Source organism: Acipenser ruthenus, chromosome 14 (genome assembly GCF_902713425.1).
Source record: "Acipenser ruthenus chromosome 14, fAciRut3.2 maternal haplotype, whole genome shotgun sequence".
Taxonomy (NCBI): Eukaryota; Metazoa; Chordata; class Actinopteri; order Acipenseriformes; family Acipenseridae; genus Acipenser; species Acipenser ruthenus.
The window spans coordinates 31189700-31214175 of NC_081202.1; the positions used below are offsets into that span (position 1 = coordinate 31189700).

A 24476-nucleotide genomic window follows, 5' to 3' on the forward strand; every position below is an offset into this window, starting at 1 on the left:
ATATAATTCCAGTTGCATTTTCCTTTCATGGAACTAAATTAACTAATTGTAACACATTCACATAGAATTGAACTGTTAATTATTTAGTTTGCACACTTTGCGTGTGAAATAACTTTTAGTGAAACTTGATGAAGTAACTATAAGTACTCTACCTCATATTGTTGTATGAAGAATTTCTTTAAAAGTAAACTTGCCATATCCTTAATCTATATACCATTAATAAGCTTAATGTGATACATTCTAAGACTGTCTGCATCATTTCAGTTAAGTCTGTGCTTGTGCGTGTGTGTGTGAGCAATTTACGAGTTTTGTCACAGCTTGCATGAGCTTGCAGTGGCTGCTTTGTGTGTGAGGAGACAGGCGGTGTCATATTTCAATTGCCTGCTAGCCAGCATGAGTGCAGTGAGAGCTGTGGACTTGTGTTTTGTGCTTGGAGACTAAGAGTTTTACTTTCTGACTTTTCTGATTTCTGTTTATTATTTGTGTACTTAATAAAATACTACTATTGATTAAACATTCCTTGTGTCTAGAGTGTGTATGTGTGTTCATAGTAAATCCTCGATCTTTGTAACACGTCAATTAAATATTATTAATAAGAGAACTAATCAACCCAGATAAACATTAAATTATCAATTATTGAATTGTTCCTACATATATGTGGAGACGACTGTAATATAAGGGATAGTAAACATGAAATACAATTAGCAAACGTCATGTTATTTTTATTTTGTTTTATAAATCTTCTAAGGATGAATAATTAGTTAACCCTCCCAGATTGGTTTTATAACTTATATTAACTCATGAAAGTTATATTTTATAGTAAAAATCACATCTTCATCTGAGGAACTGTTTTCAGCCAGTCTCATGCTGTTCCTTTCTCTTCACAGCATTTGCACAAGATCACCACTCCCAAAGGAGAACTCAAAGCTCAGCACGACAGTCTCAAACAACAGACCTATGCCCTTGCAGATGGTACAGTGTTTCAGAGCAATGTTTGGCTTCCTGACCCATTATTGCTTTATTCTAATGTGAGGATCTGGATCCCCAGGCTCCCAGACTTCTGCTTTTACCACTGGGCCACACTGCTAGCTGTATACTACGCAGCAACTAACTTAGTACACTGTTTACAGTGACTATATGGGATTATTGAAAGGGGAAAGGGGTGTAATTATGTTCTTTAGGTGTAAAATGTACAGTACTAATGTTCTGTCTTGTGTCGCTTGCTCAGTATGTAACACAGAGTAGTTCAATAGCAGCACTGCATCCCAGCAGCAGGCTGACCAGACCTAAATATGAAAACAAGGTATGCTGATGTTTAAAAAATGTTTGCCTGCTGTTTGGGATGTACCATGTCTGTTTTGTAATAAGAGCTGTGACTAGTTCATAATGTAACCCAATACAATTCTTTATCTTTTTTTAGTTTTTTTTCTATCACTAATAAAAAACAAAACACTTGTTTGACGTTCTTCACTTTAAATGAAAGAGGTACTTAGCACAGTATTTTATACTGCTATATTCTAGTGGAGTTTATTATGAGAGCGAATGCATTACTTTAGTCAGCTGTTCTTTAGGCCTGATCAGTGATTATAGAGCGGCTTTAAATTTCAAGTTAATGCATCAATGCAAAAAGCTTTACTCATTTAATACCAATAAAAAATCATATGGAAAAAAACCAGACACAAACTGCTCATCAAATTGATACTATTCCAGTCTGGGTTGATGGGTCAGAAACGTCACTTTGGCTGTTTTGCATTTGGAGCTGTCGGCTCGCTGCTGGCTTTGTGCTTCCTTGATGGGCTGGTGCTTTGTGAGCTTGCCTCTCTGGAGCTCTGGGGTTCCAGCTCTGCAGCCCTGATAAAGTCAGCTCTCACAGAGAACACCAGCTCCCCATGCTCTGTGTAATCCGTGATGCTCCAGCTGGCCAGCACAGCGCCCCCCTCTGGGCAGCGCAGCGGAGAGAAGACACGCAGGAAGCTTCTGCCCTGGTACTCCACTGAGACCCACTCATCAGAGTCCCCGGCACCTGCTCCTTCTCTCTCCTCCTCCCGGGGGACAGAGCTGGAGGACTCTCTCTCGGGAGAGGGAGAGGTCCTGGAACACCACTGCTCCCTCCCTGCCTCACATACAGGGAAAGGGGAGCTGCATGCAGATGGACAAGAGAAGTATTCTTCAGTATCACTGCTGTCTCCAATGGTCTCTGTCCTTGCCAGTGAGTAAGACAGGACATCTTTACCACAGGAGGAGCTCTCTTCCTGTTCTGAAGACTCCACCCCCAGACTTCCTTCCTGTTCTGAAGACTCCGCCCACAGACTTCCTTCCTGTTCTGAAGACCCTGCCCCCAGACTTCCTTTCTGTTCTGAAGACCCCACCCACAGACTTCCTTCCTGTTCTGAAGACCCTGCCCCCAGACTTCCTTCCTGTTCTGAAGACCCTGCCCCTTTCTGTTCTGAAGACCTTGCCCACAGTCCACCATCCTTGACAAAAGAAGTTTGGCTGGAGATCCCCATCAGTTCCATGGCTGCTGGGAAGACAGGCTGGGGCAGGCCAGCTGAACTGGGATAGATGTCCTCTTTATGGGCAGGGTAAGACTGGTGAGTCCCATGGGAGGAGAGGGGGACTGGCCAGACCTGCAAGTAGCCTAAGTTGATCAGCGGGGTGGGGTGGGAGGTATTGATCAGGGTGGGGTGGGAGGTATTGATCAGAGGGGTGGATTGGGAGGTATTGATCAGCGGGGTGGGGTGGGAGGTATTGATTAGTGTGGGGTGGAAGGTATTGATCAGAGGGGTGGAGTGGGAGGTATTGATCAGCGGGGTGGAGTGGGAGGTATTGATCAGGGTGGGGTGGGAGGTATTGATCTGATGGAAGGGGTGTGGAGTTTGGGAGTAGGAGTCTCCAGTGAGGCGCCGGTGCAGTGCAGGGATGCTCAGGGCCAGAGATTGCAGGCAGGCAACTTTCAGCGGCCCAGAGTGCAGGTTCGAGACGAGCATGACAGCGGTGAGTTTTTTGGTCCTGGGGATGGAATTCTCACTCCCTGGGGGGGGGATGTAAAAAAAAAAAGAAAGAAAATAGAACATGTGTTGATTTCATTCAGTCTCTATGAGTCTTTACTGTTTTCCAAAAACATTTCAGTAAAAAAAAAAAAGTAATGAGAGTTGTTGTAGTGATCTACACAGATGTGGATCTTAAAGGTCTTGTCCCATTATAATGTATGGTTATATGTGCTCTGTGGCAAGTTTAGAGTGTATTTCTCACACACTGTTTGGTCTGTTATACAAAGACTGCAAGAAAATATAAACTCTGAACTTGACTACAGGTAACCACCTAAGACATATTATTGGTAATATTTAATGTCTTTATATATAACTACACATTCAGAATGCTTTGTCGTTGACATTCTGAGTGTGAGATCTACACTCTCAGTGACATTAGAAGAGTAGCTGCTGCTAATAGGATCCAATTGGTTTGCCCGAAAAACAACGGAAAATATGGGACCTGCACAAACCAATGGAGTAACTGAAATTTCAAAACACAGCATGAGCTCATGTTCCTGTTAGCTCAATTATACGTCCTTGTTTGTACTGATTACTGATGAATAAAATAAATACAGAAAAACAACAGATAATTACCTGGAAAGCAGTCCTCTCGGGGATCCACCACAGTGTAATATTCCAGTTTAAATTTAAAAACTGTAAAAGACATCTTATCTTTAAAAAAAAAAAAAAGTCTGCTGTTAGTTTTCTTGAGCATCACAAAAGTGTGCCTGGAAGTGCACTCCGTAGATGCGAGAGTGTTCCATGTTTCCCTGGAGACCAGTTCTAATCACGCTTATGACATCATAGACATAGACAATGACATCATCGAAACTGCCTCTGATGGGGAACTGTGCAGGAATAGTCAATGGCCAGTCCATTGAATCTGGCTAGCCTAGTAGGGACCAGTCCATGACTAATGTGTGTTATTATTACAGACCTGTGTCATCTTATGGGCAAGAAAAAAGTTTTCCTGCTGGTATTCTATGTGCTAATTCTTACCTGCTGTGAATCCCTTTTGTAGGTTTGACAACACATATCATGCAAACAGGAGTCTTCGTTCTAAAACAACACACATCATGGAAACAGCAGTCTTCATTCTAAAACTAAATATTTGGAAGCAGTATGAGGACATGCTTCTAACTTGTTTACAGCATGTCCTTTCTGAGGTTTGCTGCATCATCATCGGGTTCCAGCTCAAACAGATGACCCATCTCCTGGGAAGCGCCTCAGTGGGGCTTCTGGAAGCCTGAGGAAGTCCTGTGATCTGAGAAAAGAGTGGGTGGAATTGGCTTGCTCTTTTTTTATTTTTTTATTTAGTAGTTGCCAATTGATTTTACCCCATTTTTCTCCCAATTTGAACTATCCAAATGTATTTTTAGGCTCAGCTCACCATTACCACCCCTGCGCTGACTCGGAAGCAGCGAAGACGAACACACACTGTCCTCCGAAACGTGCCTTCAGCCGACCGCTTCTTTTCACTCTGCAGGCCCGCCAGGCGGCCAACCCAGAGCTACAGTGCCGGAGGACAACGCAGATCTGGGCAGCTTACAGGCAAGCCCGCAGGCGCCTGGCCAGTCTACAGGGGTCGCTGGTGCGCGGTGAGCCGAGGATACCCTGGCCGACCTAAGCCCTCCCTCCCTGGCGGCGCTCGGCCAATTGTGCAGCGCCCCTTGGGAACCCTTGTCCACAGTCGGCAGTGGAATAGCCTGGACTCGAACCAGTGACGTCCAGGCTATAGGGCGCATTCTGCAGTCCACGCGGAGCGCCTTTACTGGGTTCACCACTTGGGAGCCCCGGCTTGCTCTTTAATGTATGGAAACATATTTATTGAACAAAGATTTTCAAAGGTTTCCATTCACCATTCCTCTTCATTGTAAACTCTCACTGTTTGGCCATGCTTCACCATTTTCATATTATTTTGTTGGCAGCCTGAGCTCAGCTGGCCTGGAAAGCGAGTGTGATACAAACATGGATGGAGCTGCCTGTTGAGATTACTGACACACTGACTGTCAGCATTGAGCCTCATGAGCCACTGGGGAGAAATGGCTCAGGAAGATTAAGAATGGACCTGACATCGCATTGGCACAATTCACTGCACCATCATACTCCATATCCTCCGGACAGAACACAACACTGTGAATATGGGGGTACTGTACGTGGTCTGGGCAATGAATCTCCCTGTCGTTTCAGTCTATTGTGAGGATGGATTGGAGTGGGGAATGCATTGGAGATACTGTGGTCAAACCAGACTTGTGTACAGTAAATTTGGTTGTTAACAAATGCCCTCACACTGTAATTTGTAGCAATATGGTATTCCTTAGTTTAACCATCTGCTGATTCCTCAGTTTAATTCTTTTTTCATTGCCTTGTTCCTGATTGATGCTGGAAACTAAAGTTCTGTACTTGAGGGCAATGAAAAGGGCTCCACTGCCCTGGGGGAGCTCCTTCTCGAGGGCACTGCCGGAGAACCAACCTAGATACAAACCTGCGTGTTTCACATCCCACTAGGTTAGTTACCATCACAATGCATCCTGGTACATTTTACCTTGGGTACCTTTCACAGCAGCACTACACTGACCAGAATGCATTGGGGTGTGAGTTGAGAAGCCTGAACTGTCCCAATCTGTCCTAGTGTACATGGAGTCATATGGAAACCCGATATTTGAGGTTAATTTGATCCACATGTAGCACACCAGGATAAGCCACACATGGATTTTAGTGGTTTTTACAGCACTGGGGCAGCTCCGCGGATTGCTTCAACCACCTATCTGTGGTGAGCTCAGTTACCCCTAAGCGCAGCCCCTAAAAATACATGGTCGATGCAATCCGGGAGGATTCCTGGTGAACAAATCAATCTCTAAGCCACTCAGCCAGCATGGAGGTCATTCCAAAGAGCCTATGGAGAGAAGCGGCTTTCAGGATGGATTATATACCCAACATGCTACACAGGGTGACAGAGTATTGGATCGTGGGTGATTAACTGAAAGGCACGGCTGATGATGTGTGCTGAGCTCAATAGGCTCTGTGTACCTGTCCTTCTACTGATTTTTTGTCCTTCTAACAGCTAACCACAACAGTCAAGCCTGTGCATTTAAAAGCTTTTATTTAAATTTGCATAGTTTTGAGGTAACATTTAGCAAGGTTTGTATTCATTCTAGCAGGATCAGTTCTTATGTTCGGTATAGATTGAGATGTTGTCAGGAGGCCCTGTCTTGCTGCAGATTGACAGTTTGGGGGTGTGGGAGATGGAGTCGCTGGATGTTGTGGATTTTTAAGAGACTACCTGGGTTTTGCTTGTGGACCCCAGGTTGGGATCATGCACTTAATTCTTGTTTTGTGAATGGGAAACTCATTGACAGGTAAGGTGCTGTCAGCCCCTGAATAAAGCTTCATCACAAAGACACATCGACAGAGAAACTACACTGGAAAAAAAGTCATTTATTATTGATTCTTAGACTGTGTGAAACGTTTCCAGCACAACATAACATTCAGAGGGAAAAAAAGAAAAGATTAAACATAGTCTCACTGTACAATAAGAAGTGTGTTTCAGTAATTTGTGGCTAACAGATTCACAGTCTAAACAACGTGGCTACTACAGCATTGTGGCTACCCCTGGTGCAGTACACTCTGGACAAGGTGTGCAGGGGAACAGAAGGGGCTCTCTCTGTGATCAGAGAGGGAATCGAGATGAGGAATGCACGCACTGTTTGAACATCAACCAGCACAGCAGCAGCAGTGGTCTCTCCAGAGCCGTTAGTATCCTCTATCCTGGCACCTTGCAGCTCCTGAAGCCTCCTCATGTACACAAGGGCTAGAAATCAATCAGGCTACAGGCCACCTGTTTATTAGGATTCCTTTTACAAAATACCCATCAGAAAATATTTCATAAATCAGCCTTTTGAAGACAGTGATTTTTCCCAGCCCCAATAATTTTTGAACAAATAAATACTGTACATAAATAAAGATCTATCAAACATCCCTCGTTTTCAAAGGCTATTTTTCAACAGTGGTTCCTGCAGATCTGTCTGTAGAAGCCACATTAAAGCATGTTTCTTTTTTTTAAACCACAATCGCTTTCCCAATGCCCCCCTTTTTACTTTTCAGCAACTTTGAAATGTTTATCCACATTGATACAACATGCTGCCTCCTCTTAGTAACAGTCCAGCAAAGACAGCCTGACTGACATTTGCTCTTACTCACCTCTGAGCTCAGGACACCTGCTGCTCTGAAGAGCCAAAAACAAAAACAAAGAATGATCCGAAGAGTATTGCATGTCCATTAATAAATACAACTATCTTTGTATATATCTATATCTAATCTATACTGATATATAGATATATAAAGAATACTATGTTTTATAGATACAATGATATTAGAATATTTTCATAACAAAATACAGATTTTCTCTTTTCTGTATATATTTATAGTTTCATTGGCACACTCACACCTCTTCAATAAGCCTCTAGTGTGCAACTTCTATAATAATAAAGCTTTTCTCCTCTCATGGAGCCCAGCTTGAGTCCTCGGTGCTGGTTGTTAGGAACAGCAGGTAAAGTGACCTGCTGTCCCAGAGTTTCAAACAGCATTGCAGTGTCGAGTAGCTGGGCAAAGGTGAACCTCTGATGCCTTGATCCATGCAGGAAGTGTATGGCTGAAGACAAGCCCTCCATGTTAGAGGCTGGCTTCAAGACCCCTCAGTTAGAGAGGCTGGCTCCAAGACCCCTCAGTTAGAGAGGCTGGCTCCAAGACCCCTCAGTTAGAGAGGCTGGCTCCAAGACCCCTCAGTTAGAAAGGCTGGCTCCAAGACCCCTCAGTTAGAGAGGCTGGCTCCATGACCCCTCAGTTAGAGAGGCTGGCTCCAAGACCCCTCAGTTAGAAAGGCTGGCTCCAAGACCCCTCAGTTAGAGAGGCTGGCTCCAAGACCCCTCGGTCAGAGGCTGGATCCATGACCCCTCAGTTAGAGAGGCTGGCTTCAAGAACCCTCAGTTAGAGGCTGGCTCCATGACCCCTCAGTTAGAGAGGCTGGCTGCAAGACCCCTCAGTTAGAGGCTGGCTCCAAGACCCCTCAGTTAGAGAGGCTGGCTCCAAGACCCCTCAGTTAGAGAGGCTGGCTCCATGACCCCTCAGTTAGAGAGGCTGGCTCCATGACCCCTCAGTTAGAGAGGCTAGCTCCATGACCCCTCAGTTAGAGGCTGGCTCCATGACCCCTCAGTTAGAGGCTGGCTTCAAGACCCCTCAGTTAGAGGCTGGCTCCAAGACCCCTCAGTTAGAGGCTAGATCCAAGAACCCTCAGTTAGAGAGGCTGGCTCCATGACCCCTCAGTTAGAGAGGCTGGCTCCATGACCCCTCAGTGAGAGAGGCTAGCTCCATGACCCCTCAGTTAGAGAGGCTGGCTCCATGACCCCTCAGTTAGAGGCTGGCTTCAAGACCCCTCAGTTAGAGGCTGGCTCCAAGACCCCTCAGTTAGAGAGGCTAGCTGCAAGACCCCTCAGTTAGAGAGGCTGGCTCCAAGACCCCTCAGTTAGAGAGGCTGGCTGCATGACCCCTCAGTTAGAGATGCTGGCTCCAAGACCCCTCAGTTAGAGAGGCTAGCTGCATGACCCCTCAGTTAGAGAGACTGGCTCCATGACCCCTCAGTTAGAGAGGCTGGCTCCATGACCCCTCAGTTAGAGGCTGGCTTCAAGACCCCTCAGTTAGAGGCTGGCTCCATGACCCCTCAGTTAGAGGCTGACTTCAAGACCCCTCAGTTAGAGGCTGGCTCCAAGACTCCTCAGTTAGAGAGGTTGGCTCCAAGAACCCTCAGTTAGAGGCTGGCTCCATGACCCCTCAGTTAGAGAGGCTGCCTGCATGACCCCTCAGTTAGAGAGGCTGCCTGCATGACCCCTCAGTTAGAGAGGCTGGCTTCAAGACCCCTCAGTTAGAGGCTGGCTCCAAGACCCCTCAGTTAGAGAGGCTGGCTTCAAGACCCCTCAGTTAGAGAGGCTGGCTTCAATACCCCTCAGTTAGAGAGGCTGGCTCCAAGACCCCTCAGTTAGAGGCTGGATCCAAGAACCCTCAGTTAGAGGCTGGCTCCATGACCCCTCCGTTAGAAAGGCTGGCTTCAAGACCCCTTAATTAGAGGCTGGCTCCAAGACCCCTCAGTTAGGGGCTGGCTCCATGACCCCTCAGTTAGAGAGGCTGGCTCCAAGACCCCTCGGTTAGAGGCTGGATTCAAGAACCCTCAGTTAGAGGCTGGCTCCAAGACCCCTCGGTTAGAGGCTGGATTCAAGAACCCTCAGTTAGAGGCTGGCTCCAATACCCCTCAGTTAGAGAGGCTGGCTTCAAGACCCCTCAGTTAGCGGTTCTCTCTATTGAAGTTGAGTAGAAATATATACTTTTAAAAAACATGCTGTTCACCAATTCTCAAAGGAAACTTTCCAAAAATATATTTAAAATAGATATTAATGATGTTTCCAATAGGTCCATACAGGGAGATTCAACCAGGACATCCCAAATTAACTGTGATTAACTGTTGAATGCAGCACTCTCTTGTACAGTCTGTAAAAAGAGCAATCACCCTCATTCTGCTACAGTATTGCAGTTTCCATGACATATAGCACACTGGGCCAGAGTCCACATTCACTAACAAGGAGCAACAGCTATACAATCAAAAGACACACAGTGCTGTATCTACTGTGGACTGAATTAAGAGCTGAAGGTGTTGACAGGGGCTGTCCTGTAAATAACTGATGGAACAGATGTACAGACATAACCTTTGACAGCACAGATTCTAAGGATGCTACAAACCATGGGTCAAGCTGCAGCTTCTTGGAATTGATGGTGGGTAGTAGCATTCCTCCTCTCCAAAGAGACAGGGGTCTGAATGAAATCAAAGTTTATGGGGCTGCCATAACTATATTAAAGGGATTATTCCATGGTATCTATGCATTTTAATTAGGGATTATTGAATGTAAGACCATTTGCCATTTTTACTGATGCAGTGACATGCTGCTCCTGTGCCTGGTTTGAGTCTGAATGTACATGGAGCAATAATGCAATGGGCTTAACAATTTTGATTCAAAAGTAGCAAACCATAATGACAGCCTTTGACAGCCCCAGAAATCCAGAGTGAGGAGTTCTGTCAGTGCGGCAGCCCATGTTTTTGTAATAAGGAAGCCTATTATTCAATGCAGAAGATTGGAGCAAGTGTAGCATGGTCCTCTGGTCCAGGTGCAACAAGCCACAGCCTTGCTTTTGTTTTACATAATCACCTCAGCAGGCTGCACATACCATTACAAAATCAACAACATTGCAAAGAGTACAAAAAGCAAATGGGTTAAAAGGGGGACAGAACAGTGAAACCAACTTCAACATATGTGCTGAGAGAGGACATGTTCCAACAGCTCTGCTACTCTGTGTTTTACAAGCTACAGGGGTCGTGCTGTAGCTATCTCTACAGGGTTAGGTGATGCATGTCCAAGGTGAATTTCAAAATCCGTAACCATGCTAACACTCCAACAAACAAACCGAACGTAGGCAAAAGCATGTATGAAATATAGCAACCCAATTATCACAACATAAGGAAGTCATTTGACAATACTGCACGCTTCATCTTCTACAGAAATTACAAAGCAGAAGTTTTGCCGGGTGGAATTGCATTACGATCAATAATCTATCAAGCATGTTTTCACTCGGTGTCAAATCGATTGCAAAACATTTGGGAGAAAATCCTAACATATTGCTGTATTTACATGAGGGACACAGTCTGTGAATCGGATGCATTTAATTTGACATAACTGAGCACATAACTCTATCGCCTTCCAGTAATGAGAGGCACCGTGTTGGCCCCTTCCTTCAGCACTCAAACTGCTACACCTGGTCTGTGGATCACACATAATAGAATCTTAAAATAAAGCCAAGCGCAGGGAGCTTGTAACATCACACTATTTTAACCGGGTGGCCGAAAGATTGGATGATATATGTAGTTAATAAGTATTTGGGTGGGAATGGGGGGGGGGGGCATTGCTGATAGATGAGCAGAATGTTTCAGTTTGTAAGAGAACTGAAACAAAGTGTGGGGAGTTAATACTGTAAAGGTATTTGCTCTTTTACTCAAATTGAATTCCATGTTAATGAAATATGAATTGTATTAAATGGCAGGATAAGTGTTAAAATGACAAGATATCAGTGCAATGGCAGTCTCTCAGTGGAGATATGAGCACAGCATTGCAATGGCAGTCTGACTGTGGAGATATGAGCACAGCATTGCAATGGCAGTCTGACTGTGGAGATATGAGCACAGCATTGCAATGGCAGTCTGACTGTGGAGATATGAGCACAGCATTGCAATGGCAGTCTGACTGTGGAGATATGAGCACAGCATTGCAATGGCAGTCTGACTGTGGATACACACAAGCTCCCCTGTTGTATATCTACTGACTGTTAAGTAACTGCGACTCGTGCATTTAGGGCTGATGGGATTAAACGCTTGGTTATTGCCAGTTTATTTAATATTGGGCTCTGAGTAAAAGAAAAATCTTTTAAATTCTCAAAAAAACACAAAGAAAAATTGTCTCACAAGCATACCAGCATTTTCAAGCCATTGTCAACCCATGTTCATAGCTATTATCAGATCACATCAGCACTGGTTTCCTAATCTTTGTGCTGAAGATCTCTGAAGACACAGGGATACAAACCTACACCACAGGTGGTAGTTATCTACCAGGAAGCAACAGCAATGTCATATATATCCATCTGCAAATCTGGATTCAAATAACATAACCAGAAAACCAAGAGATCTTCAGAACAAGAAAGTCGGGTTCTTGTGCTAATTAGAGATAAGAAGCCTGATGGAAACATTGGTATCCCTCCTTTAACCCCTCAAAAACAACCAGTAATAAAACATCAATATGCAAAGCCTGTTCCCATTCACAACAGCATGCATTAAGTACAGTGGTTTTAAAGGGATCAGGGATAGATGATCCTTGATGCTGGATAGTAAATATACCATTAGAGACAGAGGATCCATTATTCCTGAGGTATCGGGGTTAACCCTTGCAATGCCACTAGTCTTTTTAAATCATTCCTCGGTCATTGGTTTCCTGTTTTTCAGTTTCCTGGTAATGAGATTGAAGAGAGTTGCTGGGCTGTTGCCTCTCTGGATCTTGAACTGACAATGAGTTTGAAAACGTCAGCCTGGTTAAAAGAATGCTAGGATTGTGTTGAGGGCTGATTTAGTGCAATTTAACAGATCTGTCCATTCATCAAGTGGAGGTTTCAGAACAAGACCACAGGGGTGTGGAAACAAACACCCACAAATCAATTCAAACGTTGCCCCAGATTCCAAAGGGTTCAAAAGGAGTTCACAACTGTCCTTGCTTTGGCACAGACACACAATTGCATCTATCACACAGACACACAATAAAAAATGACAAGATAAACAAAGTGTTAAAGAGATATGAAACCCTTTCTGGTTCGTTCGTTACTGTGGTTAGTCAGTCAGTTTTTAGTTAGTAAGTGAATGGTACATCAGACTGAATCTCATACAAGGTGTAGCTGGAGATGCCAAAATGAAAACAACACAACATCTAGTAGTGAACTGACAAACGTCATAACAATCTGTTAAAACTACTGGATATTTCAAAATACACCACAGAATAAATCAGAACTCTTAAACTTTTGTGTTCAGTATATGAAGTCTTGTTTTTTTCTACTTCTTCCACTTTTTAAATATGTATATTCTATATAATAATAATAATAATAATAATAATATCGGAATATTCTGTATAAAACGCTGCCGCTGCTGTTTCTTCACACTAAACTGCGTGAGCCGCTGGAGTAGCGCCTCCGGTCCATGAGCGGGTTGGGAGGGCAGTACTGGTGTGGGTGGTTGTAGGGGGGCGGTGGCGGGGGCAGGGGGGGCTGATGTGTGACCTTCATGGGCGTCCCCTGGAGCCTGCCCTCGGGCGACCTCATGGGGGTGGAGGCGCTTGATTGGATCAGCTGATGAGTGGGAGTGTGGCTCAGGATGGCCTCCATGTGGTCGTGGCTGCCCTTGTCCAGGACGATGACCTTGAAAATCTGCTGGCACTGGATGAGTGTGTCCAGGGGCAGGTCTGTTCTGGGCTGGCATGTCTGGAGACCCCCCCTCTGGTTAGGAAGGGGGCCCAGGGGGGCTCCAGTCTCTTGAGTCCGGGATGCACTGAGCTGGTACGTTTGGAGCCTGTTGTGAATTGACACCTAGTTTAGAAACAGCCAGAGACAGCATGAAATGTTATAAGACTTCTTTCTTTCCCTAAGACGTTAGCCCTCTTGGTGTAAATTAAACAGACATGCTGCAGGAGCATCTACAGGACGGGACGGGACAGGCATGCACCAAGATACAGGAGCGGTAGAATCAGGGGGCGGGGGGGGCAGGGGGATGGGGGTCGGGGGTCAGTGGTCAGGTGTCTACTACAGATGCAACTTCAGGGAAGGAATATGGGAGGGGAATGCAAGCTGCTCAAGATTCAAGATTCTATTTTTTATTGAAATAGGGTTTGTCCTATGGGGCTCAAGTTGGCAACCCTGATGGTAAAGGGTGGGGGGGAGGTAACTAATGTGTCATTCCACATCAATTCATTGAGTCAGTGTGCTTGACAGTCTTGAATAGAAAATATCAACTCAGAAACACAGTTTGTGCCAGAAGAAAGCAGACCAAATCTGTGCAAAGTGCAACCTGAGAGTAACTGTGCTGGAAGGTGACATATGTATGACATGCATGAGTTTGGAAATTTGGATATGAACACAATGGTGTGCACTGTTAGGCCCATGAGCACATGTATATGACTCACTAAACATTATTAGACATGAACATATGACATATTTCTAAAATAAGGTTTGAACAACTCTTACTATATCCAGCGCAGTGAAATACTGGTAACAGTTTCCTGTGCTGGCAGCCAGTGTGTTTCTCATCTAATATTTGCTATAAAACACTGTCAAGTCAATCTGAGATAAAACATTAAAAAAATCTTGTGTAGGGCTCCCGAGTGGTGCATCCAGTAAAGGAGGGCTCCCGAGTGGCACATCCGGTAAAGGCGCTCTGAGCAGAGTGCAGGATGTGCCCTACAGCCTAGAGATCGCAGGTTCGAATCCAGGCTATGTCACAGCCGACCGTGACCGGGAGTTCCTAGGGGGCGGCGCACAATTGGCTGAGCGCTGCCCGGGTAGGGAGGGCTTAGGTCGGCAGGGGAATCCACGGCTCACCGCGAATCAGCGACCCCTGTGGTCGATAGGGCGCCTGTGGCTCTGCAGTGGAGCCGCCAGATCTGTGTTGTCCTCCGGCACTATAGGTCTGGTGGCATTGTTGTGGATCTGCAGTGTGAAAAATGACGGCTTGGCAGGAGCACGTTTCGGAGGACGCGTGTTCCAGCTGCAGTTTCCCGAGTCGGCTGGGGGGTTGCGAGAGGTGAGCCGAGGGTACAGATAATAATTGGGCATGCTAAATTGGGGAGAAAACCGGGGTAAAATAATTGGCGACGACTAAATTAAAAAAAAAAAAAAATCTTGTGTGCACTACTGCAAGATGTAGCACTCAGCAACAGCTTACAGCTCATACAGACCTTAGTTAAAACAGATTCTGTTTGTATGTATGTATGTATGTACAGTACAGGGGGGCCATGACAGGGTGGGGCGAGTATATAGTTTGGCCCCCTTACTTTTACTCTGTAAAAATAAAGCTGCCATTTTTTTTTAATGTCCTCAGTGTGGCGACGTGGCGCTGTTGTGTATTAACACGTTTTTTTCTTAAACGGTGGTTAATTTAAGTTAGAACTCACTTTCTATGGCTATGGGAAAGGAAAGCAGAAGGGAACATAGCTGGATTTGGCCAGATTGAATCGGCAGTACCGATCTGCATGACAGAAAGTGGATACACACCAGAGTTTATTTAATCACGTTTGTTTTACTGTTAAGAAACAAGTCTGCAGTAATCTGTTTATTTACACACGTACGTCCAGTTTTGTATAAAATTAAACTTTGTACTTTTTTTTTTCCAAAATAACCTACTTTAGTAAGCTATATAAAAAGTTTTTCGATGTTTATTTCTGTCCTCTGCTTCCTTTAAAACTGTAATTAGCGTCTCTATTTCTTAATTACATCATGGATATCTGGCAAACGAGCCAATACATTTTTCAAGCTATACATTCAAAAATATTTATCTGGTTTACTATGTTTGCAGAATATTGATTGGAAATTAAACTGGTTATCAATAGAGATGTAAAATTATCCTGTTTGTGTTTTTGTATTACCGGTACTTGAAAAAGACGATCACATATGAAAGAACAAGTAAAATACACGCGCACATTGTATCATTCATTGGAAGACGCAGGAACAAGACTGCAGTATTTACTGTGTGTGTTTCTCCTTACTGTTTTAGTGTTAGAAATATGACTCTTTCAACATAAACTCTGAGTTCAAATATTTTAAGTGTGCAACACATCATTTGCTGGAGTAAAAAGAAAGGCTCATTAAGTCAATCTGGCTGTTAATTTTTAAGGCAAGTCGTTTGGGTTGGAATATACCGCAGTACATAATATATATTCTGTAGATATTATTACAGTTTAAATGAACAGCATTCCCAGTACGGACCATTTTAAATACAACTTCTTACAGATCCCGTCATGCTTGACCAGCAGCAGAACAGCAATAGAAAACATTCACTGTTCTTGCTGGTACTTTTAAACCTTTGTCTGTTTGCTCAGCCAGGTGGTTGAGAAAATTATGCCAGGGTTTAATTGCTTTATATGGCAAAAAATGTATTTCTTGCCAAGTTTTGTTCTGTGAATTATCAACAAGTTAATATAGCTATTCTGTTTCTCAGACGCCTACTTTGATAAGTGATAGTTAAAGGGTTAATGTTTATGGGCATGTTACTACAGTGGAAGGATATGCAGATTTGTGATTCTACCCTCCTGTATGTCATACCTCAGCTCTAGTAATAGCACCTCAGGATAAAGTCAGGTGTTTTACATTGACCGCTTTATAGAATGTTACTAGCAGTAAGAGCTGCCTTTGTGTTTTGCAACATACAAAATTAAGGGTCTTTATGCACAGGTCTATTGGTCCAACTTTAGTCTAGTGGCCCCCCCCCCACTTTTTTTATCCATGACGGCACCTCTGGTACAGTATATATGTGCACAGTGGTTAGACTGATTTGTTTGTTAAGCTGTGTATACTGTAATATATAAGGCATCTCTTTGTCAGTCAATCTGTTTCAGTCACGATGTTACATTTGGGCTTGTATGTAAAGAATGACCCCCAAACCAAGCTCCACCACAACTGGATTAGCAGTTCTATTTGTAAAAGCCATGTAAAACACATGAACGGATTAACATCCCTAGCAAGGATACTAATCCTCCCCCTGTGGTGGAGCCCCCTCCCCCTCCCCGTGTGAAGTGTGGTACTGGTGCAACTCTCTTTCCAGCGGCTCCATGCACTCAGGTGACCTTGTAGGAATCTGCATTACCCCACGACACACTGTGACAGATCCTGGGCTCCAGGGCACTTGACATTTCCACATGGAAATATAATGCACACTGCCTGAGACTGAGGCAGGGAGAGTGCACTGAAATCAGGGCTAAACTGCTGTTAGGAGAGAGATGATGTGCAATAGCATGGGCAACCTGATACAGTGCATTTCAGGACTTAAAATTACCATAAGGTTGTTTAGGGGACTTTAATCCAAATCTAAAATAGTGTGTATAAAAATAACATGTGAAATACTTAAGATGTAAATGAATACTTTGCACTCTACAGCGATCCAGTTAAGAATTAACAGTAAAAACTCCAGCCTTGTTTGGAGTGTTCAGACAGGAGCTCTTGTGTACAGTCCCTCACACACACACACTCACAGTCTCTAGCTCTCTGGATTGAACGGGGGAACTTACCTGCATTTGGGGATCTCCAGATAAGAGCTACTTACCTCTACTGTGTTGTTCCCTGGCTTGTTTTCGAGGTCTTGCTTGCCTGGCAAAAGAAAGGATTTCTTGCTTACAAAGTGGACACCAGTCCCTTCTGTTTGCTACTGTCCCATACTTTTTAAAATAACATGCACAGAAATCTAAACCGAGGAATAAACATAAACCAATTTTTTTTTTGTTTAGAATTGTACAAGATTGTGGGAAACTGCGTCCCCATTTAATGATCTGCAGATTTTAATACCAATCTATTGCAGGCCTGTTCTCTCTGTGGTTTCATTGTAATTAATGAAGTTAATAAGGGGGTCAATCAATCACCCAGGCTGAGGGGAATTAATACAGCAGGATTAATACAGAATTATAGGAAGAGATCAATAAAATAGACGCTATGGCTTCATGATCAGTGAGGTGGCAATCTGTCCAGAGCAGTCACCGTTCCATGATTCTACTGAGACTGAGTACCTGGAGGGGAGCCCTGCAGCTCTGTGTGTGTCTGAGTACCTGGAGGGGAGCCCTGCAGCTCTGTGTGTGTCTGAGCACCTGGAGGGGAGCCCTGCAGCTCTGTGTGTGTCTGAGCACCTGGAGGGGAGCCCTGCTGCTCGGTGTGTGTCCGAGTACCTGGAGGGAAGGCCTGCTGCTCGGTGTGTCTGAGTACCTGGAGGGGAGCCCTGCTTCTCGGTGTGTCTGAGTACCTGAAGGGGAGGCCTGCTGCTCAGTGTGTCTGAGTACCTGGAGGAGAGCCCTGCTGCTCGGTGTGTCTGAGTACCTGGAGGGGAGCCCTGCTGCTTGCCCCGGAGCTCTAGCTGTGTGCCGTTGTTCTTTGTCTTCGTTCCCTGTTGCTTCTCCAGCTCCCCTGCAGAACGACAAGAAAAGTGATCAGATCAATTGAGCGAGCGAGCCGCACCACAGAGAAGAGATCAGTGCGAGCGAGGGAGCCGCACCACATAGAAGAGATCAGAGTGAGCGAGCTGCAGCACAGAGAAGAGATCAGAGCAAGCGAGCCACAGCACAGAGAAGAGATCAGAGCGAGCGAGCTGCAGTACAAAGAGATCAGAGTGAACGAGGGACAGCACCACATAGAACAGATCAGAGCGAGCGAGCCACAGCACAGAGAAGAGATCAGAGCAAGCAAGTGAGCCACAGCACAGAGAAGAGATCAGAGCGAGCAAGCGAGCCACAGCACAGAGAAGAGATCAGAGCGAACGAGTGAGCCGCACCACATAGAAGAGATCAGAGCAAGGGAGCAGCACCATATAGAAGAGATCAGAGCGAGCGAGCTGCAGTACAAAGAGATCAGAGTGAACGAGGGACAGCACCACATAGAAAGAGATCAGAGCAAGCGAGGGAGCCACAGCACAAAGAAGAGATCAGAGTGAGCGAGGGATCCACACCACATAGAAGAAATCAGAGCGAGTGAGGGAGCGGTATAGAACAGATCAGAGCGAGCTAGCCACAGCACAGAGAAGAGATCAGAGCAAGCGAGCCACAGCACAGAGAAGTGATTGTCTGCCAGTAAAGCAGCAATTTGATAGCTCTATAGTGTTCCACATTCCAAATGAATGCACAGTAAATACATGAATAAAAAAACAGCAGAGAAAAGAGAGATGTTGATCATGATGTCAGGTTTTGGGCTGTAATTCTATATGTTAAAATCCAGCTTTAATGTGTCCCTGGAATCCACTTTCCAAATGATCAGTTGAAGAGTAAAAATCAGCAAATGATAAGGGCAATTCTACCGAGCATTAATACAGTGTTCCCAGCTGCTGATAATAGGACAGTAATTCCATCGTGGGGTTCTTGTGACATGATAAGCCTCTTTAGTAAATAAGTGTATTCTTAGAGAAATCATGACTTTCTCAAAGGGGTCGGCCTCTTTCACGATCAGCAGATCAGCTATTTCCGCAAATAGAAAGTGATGAAAGGATGTTCCTGATCTCACCAAACCTGACAGCATTAAGAGACACTGATGAGGACTCTTTAGGAGAGTGCCGAGAGCTCTGTCAGCCTAATGCTGAGTCGGCACATGTTCTCCTTTTTAATTCAAGACGGTATTATAAAACTGTGTCCAACAAAGCACAATCCGAAGTAAACACAGCAGGCAGCCCAGCTCTGCAAGGACTCGCTGGGAGAGATTTTCATATCCAAATGTCAGCTTTTGCATATTTCATTTCAAGTTATTTATGGAGGGCAGCAGTTTCAGAGGGGGCCATCGTGGTCCTGTCCCTGTGCCGGGGCTTTGCTAATGCTGAGGAGCAGCTCATTGCAGAGGGCTGACAGGGAGGGGATGGTACCTGCAGTGTTACAGGCATTCTGTGATCTAGAGATATGGGGGTCTCCTCATCACCCTAACAGATCTAATGATACAGGGGTCTACTCATCATCCTAACAGATATAAACATACAGGGGTCTACTCATCACCCTAACAGATATAAAGATACAGGGGTCTCCTCATCACCCTAACAGATATAAAGATACGGGTGTCTCCTCATCACCCTAACAGATATAAAGATACAGGGGTCTACTCATCACCCTAACAGATATAAAGATACGGGGGTCTCCTCATCACCCTAACAGATATAAAGATACGGGGGTCTCCTCATCACCCTAACAGATATAAAGATACAGGGGTCTCCTCATCACCCTAACAGATATAAAGATACGGGGGTCTCCTCATCACCCTAACAGATATAAAGATGCGGGGGTCTCCTCATCACCCTAACAGATATAAAGATACGGGGGTCTACTCATCATCCTAACAGATATAAAGATACAGGGGTCTACTCATCACCCTAACAGATATAAAGATACGGGGGTCTCCTCATCACCCTAACAGATATAAAGATACGGGGGTCTACTCATCATCCTAACAGATATAAAGATACAGGGGTCTACTCATCACCCTAACAGATATAAAGATACAGGGGTCTACTCATCACCCTAACAGATCTAGAGATACGGGGGTCTCCTCATCACCCTAACAGATCTAGAGATACGGGGGTCTCCTCATCACCCTAACAGATATAAAGATACAGGGGTCTACTCATCACCCTAACAGATATAAAGATACGGGGGTCTACTCATCATCCTAACAGATATAAAGATACAGGGGTCTACTCATCACCCTAACAGATATAAAGATACAGGGGTCTACTCATCACCCTAACAGATATAAAGATACGGGGGTCTCCTCATCACCCTAACAGATCTAGAGATACGGGGGTCTCCTCATCACCCTAACAGATATAAAGATACAGGGGTCTACTCATCACCCTAACAGATATAAAGATACGGGGGTCTACTCATCATCCTAACAGATGTAAAGATACAGGGGTCTCCTCATCACCCTAACAGATATAAAGATACAGGGGTCTACTCATCACCCTAACAGATATAAAGATACGGGGGTCTACTCATCACCCTAACAGATATAAAGATACAGGGGTCTACTCATCACCCTAACAGATATAAAGATACGGGGGTCTCCTCATCACCCTAACAGATCTAGAGATACGGGGGTCTCCTCATCACCCTAACAGATATAAAGATACGGGGGTCTCCTCATCACCCTAACAGATATAAAGATACGGGGCTCTACTCATCACAGATCTTTACAATAAGCATGTTTCACACAGGAGGAGGGGGGCACACTTGCATGTTTCACACAGGGGGATGGGGGCTGTGTCAGGGAGAAAGCCCTGCTGGTATGAAATGTGTGTGTGTGTGGAGAATATTGGTTTGGCAGGGAGGGGGTTAAACTCCTCCCTGTCAAAACACGTGGGAATGTGGCTGGAGCCGTAAATTGAATAAATGATTAAAGATTAATTAGGCTGTCACAGGTGTATAAAAAGGTTGATCACAGGTGTTAGTTTAGAGTTAATGTTGGTGACAGAGGTGGAGGTGTATGTTGCCGTGTTGCTGTGTTGTGTTTATGTCAGTGAGTTTTGTAGACCTTTTGTTTTGGCCCGTGTGCCGTTTTGTTTGTTAATGTGTTTTGTTTTGTTTAGTGTTTGTTTGTATTTGTAAATAAAAGTGTGCATTAGCGCTTGACATGGCAGCTTTCTTGTTTCCGAGTCTCTATGGGGCTCTACCCCGCTCTGACACCAACTGTGACAAGGTAGCGTCAAGGCCAGGCTGTTCCCAGCAGGTAGAGAGACTCAGGGGCACACTGCATATTTCACACAGGGGGAGGGAGGACGGCACACTTGCATGTTTGCTCACATTCAATACGGATCTGCTCCATCTCTGTCACTTCTCCGATGGACTCTTTCAGGTCCTCCACAAACTTCAGCAGCTCCTCGGCACTCTGGGCACAGAAATGCAGAACCTGCTTCTTATCTGAGCCGGAGTAGGGAGACACGAGCGTGATGCCATGGGGGTAATCTACAAGAATAAACACAGTTAGAAACATTGACAAGGTAACACAGCAAACTGGGAACTGGGTTTATCATTCCAGAAATAGCCTACCAGGTGATGTAGTGGGACCTATACACTTGGAACATTAAAAAGCAATTAGATTCTGTCCCAATAAATTAGATTCCCCAGGTGCAGGCAAATAAGAGAAGGGACAAGCCTTGATGGGCAGAACGGCCTCCTCTCATCCTCAAACATTTCCCCTGTTCTTATGATCTTATGAATACTACAAAAGAATGGGAAATAGCAGCTCTAGGAACTGAATATAATGGTGCATGTTTCTGATGGACACAATTAAATACTTTGCTTACTTTGCCTGTTTGATCGAGGCAGACCGCTTTATTGAAATGAGCCTCTGAGTGCTCCGATCTGTGCTGCTGCAGATTGTCTCACTGAGTGTGGGGGAGAAGAGAAGCCTTCCCTTGTTTTTCACTGGGATCTCCTTTGATAAGCCTTCCCTTGTTTTTCACTGGGATCTCCTTTGAGAAGCCTTCCCTTGTTTTTCACTGGGATCTCCTTTGAGAAGCATTCCCTTGTTTTTCACTGGGATCTCCTTTGAGAAGCCTTCCCTTGTTTTTCACTGGGATCTCCTTTGAGAAGCCTTCCCTTGTTTTTCACTGGGATCTCCTTTGAGAAGCCTTCCCTTGTTTTTCACTGGGATCTCCTTCGAGAAGCCTTCCCTTGTTTTTCACTGGGATCTCCTTTGAGAAGCCTTCCCTTGTTTTTCACTGGGATCTCCTTCGAGAAGCCTTCCCTTGTTTTTCACTGGGATCTCTTTCGAGAAGCCTTCCCTTGTTTTTCACTGGGATCTCCTTTGAGAAGCCTTCCCTTGTTTTTCACTGGGATCTGCTTTGAGAAACCTTCCCTTGTTTTTCACTGGGGTCTGCTTTGAGAAGCCTTCCCTTGTTTTTCACTGGGATCTGCTTTGAGAAGCCTTCCCTTGTTTTTCACTGGGATCTCCTTCGAGAAGCCTTCCCTTGTTTTTCACTGGGATCTCTTTCGAGAAGCCTTCCCTTGTTTTTCACTGGGATCTGCTTTGAGAAGCCTTCCCTTGTTTTTCACTGGGATCTGCTTTGAGAAGCCTTCCCTTGTTTTTCACTGGGATCTGCTTTGAGAAGCCTTCCCTTGTTTTTCACTGGGATCTCCTTTGAGAAGCCTTCCCTTGTTTTTCACTGGGATCTCCTTTGAGAAGCCTTCCCTTGTTTTTCACTGGGATCTGCTTTGAGAAGCCTTCCCTTGTTTTTCACTGGGATCTGCTTTGAGAAGCCTTCCCTTGTTTTTCACTGGGATCTGCTTTGAGAAGCCTTCCCTTGTTTTTCACTGGGATCTGCTTTGCCTGGGTTGCACTTTTTTAAACTAATGATGTTTTAGATGTGCAATCTTAACAAATGATGAATTTCAAAGTGAAGTGTCAATTCAATTGGTAAAGGAGGAGTGATTAGAGAATGTTCTGCCAAATGACAGGCAGTGTGCAGGAATCTGCAGGAAGTATAACTAGCAGCAAAGCCCTCATTCAGAGGAGGAGGAGGAGGAAGCTAAAAAATGCATTGGGTTACTTGAGCTGCTTTAATTCTGAATCTAGATATGTTCCAAGTTTTACTATAACAGACACTTTGGGGCATATTTGCAAGACTGACACTGCAGTCTATTTATTATATATTAATATTTATGAAATAGTACCTAGCAGTGAACCTTAAAAATGCCTATCTTTAAAATCTCTTCATATAAAAAGAAATGCTTTGAGTAAACACTTTTGTAAAAGTTAAGTATGCATGCCTCAGAAGGCTCCTGGTTATTAAAAGAAATGTGTATCAGAGATTTTGGATCAGATTTCCCAGTAAAACCTGAGTGAATCTGCCCCTCACAATTGGTCTGCACAGTAACAACTATTGTTATAGCAAATGGGAAACGAGAGTGATTTTAAAAAATGCTAAAAGAAACGTAATCAATTAAATGGCAAAGGTTTCGACTAGACATCTTTTCAATGACTTTAATGTTGAAAAGAAGGTTTGATTCACATACTTATTATCACTGGATGATGTAGCCTTCACCCCCAATAGATATCAAAGTGTGATGGATCTCCTAATGGCCCCATCAAGAGGAATGTGTGAGTGCTAATTAACCTTTCAGAGGTGTAAACGGTGACAGTTACAGGGAAAACACTTAAGATAAGTACACTAGGCAGAGGGTACAGAGAAAAGATACACTAGAAACATGAAGAAGGAACCTGTAATGGAGGAGCCCTCCTCCACTTACACTCGTTCTCAAACAGGTGGAACTGCATCCCCTGGAGCCCCACAGCCTTGCAGAATGTGTAGGTGGCTGAGCTCTTCTTCTTTGGGCACAATTTGAGGATCTGCAGAGACCAAGAGGAATGATCACTAGAGGCGCATGTACAGTCAGCCTGGGGTAAGAGCTGGGCACTTAATCAAAGAGGAAGCATCATTAGAGACACATGTACAGTCAGCCTGGGGTAAGAGCTGGAAGAATTGATTAATGAGAGCAGATGAACTGTCCATTAAACGACTAATCGCATCTCTACAGGTTCACGTATGATATGAGCTTGTAATAACTGTCCACCCAAAACCATTCAGTGAAATAAGAACTTAGCTGAGCTCTACAGTGTGTTGCCAGAACAAAGAAAGGCGGCTGTTTTATAATTGTTATAAAACTAAAAGTTGTTTAAGGAGAATTCTGATTAGTTGCATGTAACTGTGATATATTACAGGGCATAAATAGACATGTTATTACATAATAACCAGGTAGCAAAGGCATTCTTTTAGCATAACAACATAACAGTCCCCTTATTGTGTTGCGACTGGTGGTTTTGTTTTCTGTCTGTAGAAACTAAGATTGCTCTCACCACCATCAGGTTATTGAAGAGGGACACCTCTCTCTGTCTGTCAAACCCAACATTGCTCTTACCACCATCAGATCATTGAAGAGGAACACCTCTCTCTGGTGCGCTGCCTGTTTCTGGGCCTTGTTGACGTCGATGACCTCGAAGAGACGACTGCAGCACACCAGCCTCCTGTGGGGGACAGACAGCACCTGGGGAAAGGAGAAGACCATCAAGCAGCCCCCTTTCCTCTTACGC

General features: G+C 44.5%; 1 protein-coding gene across 5 annotated transcripts in view; it reads right to left on the reverse strand.

The window, feature by feature from the left end:
• Window positions 1–6450: 6450 nt before the first annotated feature.
• LOC117419821 (IQ motif and SEC7 domain-containing protein 3) overlaps window positions 6451–24476 on the reverse strand; it is a 76641-nt gene continuing 58615 nt past the window's right edge. For 2 of the 5 annotated variants that reach the window (XM_034033041.3, XM_034033043.3), the window contains 6 exons: window positions 24305–24430; window positions 23636–23735; window positions 21188–21349; window positions 17736–17822; window positions 16975–17018; window positions 6451–13250 (listed from right to left, as the gene is read on the reverse strand). In XM_034033041.3, coding sequence (XP_033888932.3) covers window positions 12822–13250; window positions 16975–17018; window positions 17736–17822; window positions 21188–21349; window positions 23636–23735; window positions 24305–24430 — 948 coding nt within the window. In that variant the 3' untranslated portion in view covers window positions 6451–12821. Of the gene's footprint in view, window positions 13251–16974; window positions 17019–17698; window positions 17823–21187; window positions 21350–23635; window positions 23736–24304; window positions 24431–24476 lie in introns of all 5 variants that reach the window. The other 3 variants (XM_034926369.2, XM_034033042.3, XM_058986352.1) reach the window with 3 other exon arrangements.